Source organism: Varroa jacobsoni, unplaced genomic scaffold, assembly GCF_002532875.2.
Source record: "Varroa jacobsoni isolate VJ856 unplaced genomic scaffold, vjacob_1.0 scaffold_1434, whole genome shotgun sequence".
In the NCBI taxonomy this organism is placed as follows: Eukaryota; Metazoa; Arthropoda; class Arachnida; order Mesostigmata; family Varroidae; genus Varroa; species Varroa jacobsoni.
Genome location: NW_019214336.1, coordinates 41,933 through 49,084, shown reverse-complemented (window position 1 = coordinate 49,084; position 7,152 = coordinate 41,933). Strand labels below are relative to the sequence as shown.

Here is a 7,152-nt window from a genome sequence, read left to right as displayed (position 1 = left end):
ACTTATAGGGTTTTTATAAGAGTAGAATCCTGAATATCAGTTCAAAGCTACACACAAACGGGAAAACCCGCAATCATATACCAGCAATGTTACTCAGCTGACTTCCCAGCTATCGCCTTCACCGACGGGTGCATCATTGACTCTACTTGGTCCTTGATTGTTCTACAAACAAATTTCTCATGTTGCTTAACGCGTCCGGCTATCCTAAATATCTGGTATGATCCATTAAGCTTTATAAGTTTTTGAGTAGGCTCAAATACTTAGGTCTAGCTAAAACCATCAAAGACGCGCTGAATCCCTACAACTTAGACATGCATTTGTTTCAGCTGTTTCGAGCGTGTTACTTCCTTGCCTATGGTTAAATTTCACTATTGCTTTTTGTAAAAACTCATACAAAGACGTGATATATTTACAGGCGCAGATGAGCGGCGCGCCATTTTTCCATTACAAAAGGTATAACAATGGGCTTAAAATCGTGAAGTATAGCATTGTTGTGTATTCAGACAGACTTCGCAAAATCTGTGCCGAACATTTCAGAATTAACAGCTCTTAGCAAGACGGACAGCCACTAATTGCAGATTTCACTTCTTACAGCACGCATCTGTTTCATATCTTTTTCCCAGGTTATACCTGACCGCTTACGAAGCGTGCTGATAGTTTTTCTTGGCCTTATTTGACAGCTAGAAATGACTTTTGCAACAAGAAGATACTGTACAGCTCATAGTTTACTAGTTTTGCATTAGCTACGTTTAGAGTTCCATAATTATATTCAGCGGTACAAATCGACCGCGTAATTTTATGTAATTTGTAAACAACCCTCAGTTTGAATGTGGGAGAGTTTCGGCAATTGAAAGCACTCGAAATGTAATTCTCGAAATTTTCATAGTGGGTCATATTAGCTAAAGCGATTGTTATCTGCAAACCCAGCCTCCCTATTACATATAATAAATCACCGTAAGGATCGCGCTCAAATCATCTAGCAAATAGTATATGACAAACCCTCGAGTTCTCCATCAGGCAACGACATTACTATAGAATAAAAACTTTTCGGATGACCCTGAATTTCGCGAGTGATCGGCAGTTAACGTTAAAGTTCGAAGCTTCACGAACGATTGCGACTGGCCATCGACTGTCAGCGCCTACTAGCAGATTCTCCAACAGAAACCATTCAATAGTCCGATTACACATTTACATGTAAATAGTAGATTATTTACGTAAATACGTGCCCCTCTGCGTTTCTCATTAAAAAGTAGTGGGGAAAATTTTGTGATCGAGGCGCGCCCTTCGCAATTTACCCGTCCTCAGCATTGCTTACCCTGCTACACATAATTTGATAGAGGTTACAATTCAGTACATTGTGGTGTTCTCTAACTCTGTCCGTTATACCTTTTCATATTGTATGTAGCTTTGCGACAGTCCTACAAGTCAGCATCCAGGTTGACCGTTGATGAACACAAGTTTTCTGCCTACTTACTAAATACTTCAAAGTGAGAAAGTGGCCAGAGCAGACAGGAGAAGTGCGGGCATGGTCTAGAAGCAGATGCGTATCACTCTAAGTGCGCTACTATAGTAACGATAACTAACAAGTATGCAGCCACGATAATTCAAATCTGAACGGGGACAATAATTATGATCAGATATATATCAGAGTCAGGAATATGAAGAATAATAAAGAACTGAGAAGAATCAACTGTTGCTGTTAAAAGACAATAGATCTCCGTATGTGCGTTTGACAGGTCTGCTGAAGAAACTCCACTCGGCTTTCACTTCATTCACTCAGGCAATTTCCAACAATAAGATATCGCTTATTTCGTTAAAGACATAATTCTACTCTTCAACTTTTTCCGGTAAAAAAATAAACTATTTAAACGGCTTTATGCTTTCCATTTGGGCTCGTCCCGGTGTCGCTAACGGGACACTTGGTCTTCGACTACTGCCCCACCTCTTTCCTTTGATAGGTCGATTCGGCCAAGTAGACGACGATAAGTTACAGGCAGTCAAACGTTGCATGCTGCGGAGAATCTACTCTAAAGGAAAAATGGCTCATTGCTTGGGATATCTTTTTATATGTGTTAATGAAGATGAAAACATATTCCAGAACTTTATGTAAAAGTTACCGTGTTACGGACAGGTCACCACCGACACGCGCATCGTTCTTTGTAGTTGAAAACTGTGAGTTAATAATATTCAATTTTAATATACTTTGTTAATTCTTATAAGAAGAAAAATAAATTCGCACACGTTAAACATCGATTTCTTGTCGACAAAATCTATCTGACATTTCTCATTGTGGCTCAAACGTACTCCTATATAGGTACGCCTTGTTCATAATCTTGCCCGTGTATAGAAGATCATGTATTTTTTTTATTTACTTTATTATTACTTATTTCATATTTATTTACTAATTAGTTTGTATCGCGTGCTTATTCGACAACGCGTGTGCCACGCTTTTTATAGCACGCCTAATTACAATTCAACAGCGATACAAACTGAAGCACGCCGAATCGAAGCCTATTTGAAAAACCGAAAAACAGGCCGACGGATAACAGAAAGCTGCTGGTTTAGCATTTAGCCAATCTAACTCTCCAGAAACACGACAGTCCTATTCAGGCATCCTCTCTCTTGACCCCTCCTGTCGCACAATCGTGGCTTCTCTCTTTATTCTTGCTGGAGCCTATTACTATTATTATTAGTTTTTTGAGAGCTGGATCCTAAGCGACTGTAGTGCACTTCCTTTTCTCCGTCACCAACGACCAAGGAGAGCTTCAGCAGCAAGGGAAATAATGCCGAAGAGGAGATTACGTGAAATTCAAGAGGTCGTTTCTATGTCTGTTCTTCCACACCCCGCTATACCTCTGCGCGCATCCTCGTAGGTAAGCTGAGGGAACGAACACGGCGATGGACTGAAGCTCGTGGTAGTAGGCTTTGCGCTCTGGATACAACAGGCGAATCTGGCTTACGCCGTAACAGATTCCCTTTACGGGAGAGCGAGAATCCGCGTCTAGAGAAATGCCGCAAATGTGGCGACGTATATGTGAAACCTAAAGGGAATCGTATTCAGAATGTTAAACCGCGCTAAATTGCTAATTGTTGTTTCTTTTCTATTTGTTTTACTGCAATTTAGAAGCGGTACCATTATCTTCAAATTAGTATTAGAGGATGTATGAATGCACGCGGTAACTCATTAGTAAATGTTATCTAATTAGCCAGTACCTGTATAATCCATAATCCAAGCTACTCATAACGGAAGCTTACCTCGAAACATTGAAAAGGTTCTGCTAATTAATGGACACGTTTGTAGTAATCGTACAGTCCTGATAAGCATAAGCATCAGCAACAACCTTGCCTTCAAATCTCTATTTCTATAAGTTTTTGGTGAAAACCATTTACTGGCTGACGCAATGGAATCGACGTTCTACCTCTATTACTACAATATGTCTCAATAAATAATATGTTTTTATTTATTTACCTACTAGCTATTAAAATTCTATATACCTGTTTGTCCGAGTTAAAACGAATCCTTCAAGTGGTCGGATTGGGATGAGCTTTTTGAGTCGTTAAAGAGTAAAGGCCTGCCGGTTTCACCCTATGCCTGTTCTTCTATTAGACACATTATTTTAGTCATGTAGACATAAGGGACTAATTATGTTTATAGCAGGGTCCATACAGTAATAGCTTCTTCTAAAATATAGCAAGAACGTAACTTGTCACACAAGACACATTCGTTCATGCAACACACTGACTGATCTTCGTGGCTGTCTACTAGTGTTTGTAAACGCTGATGCGGCGTTGTTTTTCAGCATGGAAAATCGGAATGAAGCTGCTGCCGGCTTGCCAACTTGTCAGTCAAATTAACCTTACACTCTATTACACACCTTACTACTCTCTAAAGAGAAAAACTAGTGGCCAATCGGCACCACGGAAAATCTTCCTAGAATAAAACTTTACCGATTCAGAAAAAATCAGCCCGGTTCAGGCACTCAAGGGGCCCGACAAATAGGCAGGTATCAATTATTAGTAGTTAATAGATTCAGCCTGAAAAAACTACGCGTAAGGTAGAGCCGATCGGCCAGATACCTTTAGTGTAGATACCAGAGGTGGCCAGATACCAGAGCGTAAATGGCAGGAAGTTCTTTCCTATTTTTCACGTCTGAAAACAATACAGCACAGGTAAGATGATGTATTACATTGAAATATATGCTGATTCAATCCATAATCGTGCCATATTTCTGAACCGCATTTCAAATATTGTTCAGCATACTCTGACGATGCTCAGCCATGTCAAAACTTCCCCTTCCCTCTGACAATGACAAAAAAAATCGCAGATCAGACACGTATTGAATTGCAGCCCACACGTACTGCTCTAGTGTATTACTAAATATGGTTCCCGTTACAGAAATATTTTGCTCGGTAAATCCACGCGAGAAATTCTACCTCGTATCTTTACTTAGTATTCACTCATCACGACATTTTGTATTGCAAATGGGCCAGTTACTACAGTTGTCACCATTTTATTACGTAATAAGCTGAGTACAAATATAAACACATCTACCTAATTCCTCTGTTCCAGTGCTTGAAAGCCTTCTCGCACAAGAAGGAATCTGCATCGCCGCCAAGGAAAAACTCACTAAGGATTCCGGACAAGGTCTGTAACTCTCTATCTAACACTGATATGCACCTATCGTGAGCATGTAGCGGTCTGATACTGTTATCCCCCCATGTATTACATATACGTACAAATGAAATCATATATATGTATATGATATATGTAATACATTCACCATCAATAGGAGCAAGAATGATCAAATTGCCTGTCGGCTTTACCACGACATGTAAGGGTCTATCGATTGGTGGTCAAAGCGTTCTGGACGCCAGAGTTCAACTTATAAAAAGTACTCATATAAAATGGGCAGATTCACTCGCTTGACAGGTGCATTAGATCTGGTCCTAAAATCATTGTTCAAAAAGTAACATCGGTAATACGTATTGTTATTAAAGTGCGTCGCAAATTATATAGCAGCAAAATGAACAGAAAAGAATAATAAGAAAATAAATTCCTCTATTCGTACATCACTAAATCCATCTTCGAACTTCGGGTTTCATTTGCTTGCTCGGTTTAAGAATAGACTGGTAGACCGGCTTGAAAAAGCTATTTACAGAAACATTCAAATATTATAGTGCTTTCTCACTGTCTCTCACTAATCTTTGACGTTCGAAGATGCCGAGCGCTTTATCTATTTATAATAGCAATTAAATGCTTTTATTCACAGTCGACGTCTTAGTCGGTCTGTACGAAAAATGGCGGTGCCGACCAAGTAAATAGAGCTAAACTGGTACCTGCGTATCGCAGGCTCGGGGACGTGACACCTCATCGAAGGTATGCGAAGCGATCGAAGATGTCGTGGAAAACTAAGAAAACGAATGGTAGCTTTGACGTCACCGACAATCAATGAAGGGTACCGACCGATGACGCGTAGCTTTTAACTTCCAAACCTCGTTTGATCTACCGAAAATGAACGAGACGATGAGAAGAGGGGCAGGGAAGGATTCCTAACCGTAGTCCTACTCTGTTGTTTTCGCTCAGCTGGACTCGGACGTATATGAATTTGAACTTGCATCGTCTTCGGCTGTCGCCTGTTAAGTGTGCTACCTTCCCCTTGCCTTGACCACGGTGTCATCGTTTCAGAGTCAAATCAATAGCTGTCCTTCTAAACCTGTCCCTTTCTCAACGTTTGCCTCAGCGTTTTTCAAAAAAATGAGGGCTGCTTTTTTAAAAAAACGCGTCTTCTTCTTCCGTTGCTTCTCCAATAGTTTCGTCGCTGTTCCTTCTCTTTGTACTCTAGTGAATATCTAGTTGTTATCGCCAAAGCTCTGTTGGAGGCCCGTTCGCCCGCAAGCCAGCCCTCGCCAACGATAGATTCCATCAAATTCATTTTGGCTCTTGCTTGCTAGTGCTAAGCCCAGAAATTTCTTACCTTTCATAGACGATTTGCAGACCAAGTGAAACTAGCACTCGTGATTAACATACAATTACCAGAAGGAGCTTATTTGCAAACAACCAGTAAGTTCCCTTTATTTTCGCCTTGTACGCAGATATACGTACGATGGCCTAACTCAAAAGGAAAGCTGGATGGACACGTGGAGCATAACGCAAGGTGATAACCGCGCTTTTTCGCTCTCTCAAATATGAGTTCATTTAGTTTAAAAGAACAACCATTGTTACTATGCCACCATGATGGCTATTGCTGTTTCTGCAGTCGAAAGCTTGTTTTCAGTTTTCTCCGTAAACATAATCAGACCTTTAAAAATAGTGCGGGTCAATAAGTGTTTTGGGGAGAAATCGACGGCAGGCGGTCTTTTCCAGGAGATGAGTTTTTATAGTGGTTTAAACTGGCGGTCCGTTCTTTGTCGGAACGTGAAAAGTGTGTTTCGCGAGTGAGCCTGCGTTTTTTTGCTAAAAAGGCTCGATAATGAGCACTGGGAAAAGTGTAGTTAGGAGTAAGGAGAGAGTAGGCTGCGTTGCATAATTGAAGATTCGAAGTAAGAGGCGCTCGTATAAACATTGATTGATTAGGTTGCCTTCGGAGCTAGGTGGTTTCCCCTCGGAACAAGCAGCTGTCCGCAGGCCATGCGCCGCTTAGTTGTGCACCAAGAAGATGAAAAAAGGCCATACAACGTAGGGTAAACGATCGGGCCTTTTGATACTAGAGCTTAAACATGTATAGCAGCGTTCATGATTGTTTACGAGCAAAGTCAAAACAATAACGAGTTAGGATATTTTCAATATATTTTTGGATTCTCGTATTTATTGAGGTTTTCTTCAATTATATTACAGATTTAAAAATCTTAGAGTAAATAAAATTTATATAACTTGTCATGGCAAGTACGATTAAGACCCGTACTGCATGCCTGTATTATTAACGACTATAATTGGCGATAGCATCTGACTACAGCGAACCTTTTTTATAGGTAAACATTTTAAAGGTATTATAAAATTTACTTATATTATTATGATGCATATGTCTAACTCTGTTTTGGACCTGGCCTGCAACTGGAGGCTACATTATATATCAGGCAATTTGAATTTATACCAAATTACCTAATATTGCTTTAGATATGAACATGGTTTTTATAGGACGGGTTAATGGCAGT

The 7,152-nt window shown here is 40.2% G+C and overlaps 1 protein-coding gene across 2 annotated transcripts in view; it reads left to right on the top strand.

The window, feature by feature from the left end:
• LOC111270042 (metabotropic glutamate receptor 2) overlaps window positions 1–7,152 on the top strand; it is a 118,175-nt gene that overhangs the window by 74,775 nt on the left and 36,248 nt on the right. For both annotated transcript variants that reach the window (XM_022850033.2, XM_086972338.1), the window contains exon 5: window positions 4,571–4,645. In XM_022850033.2, the coding sequence (XP_022705768.1) occupies window positions 4,571–4,645 (75 nt within the window). The remainder of the gene's footprint in view (window positions 1–4,570; window positions 4,646–7,152) is intronic.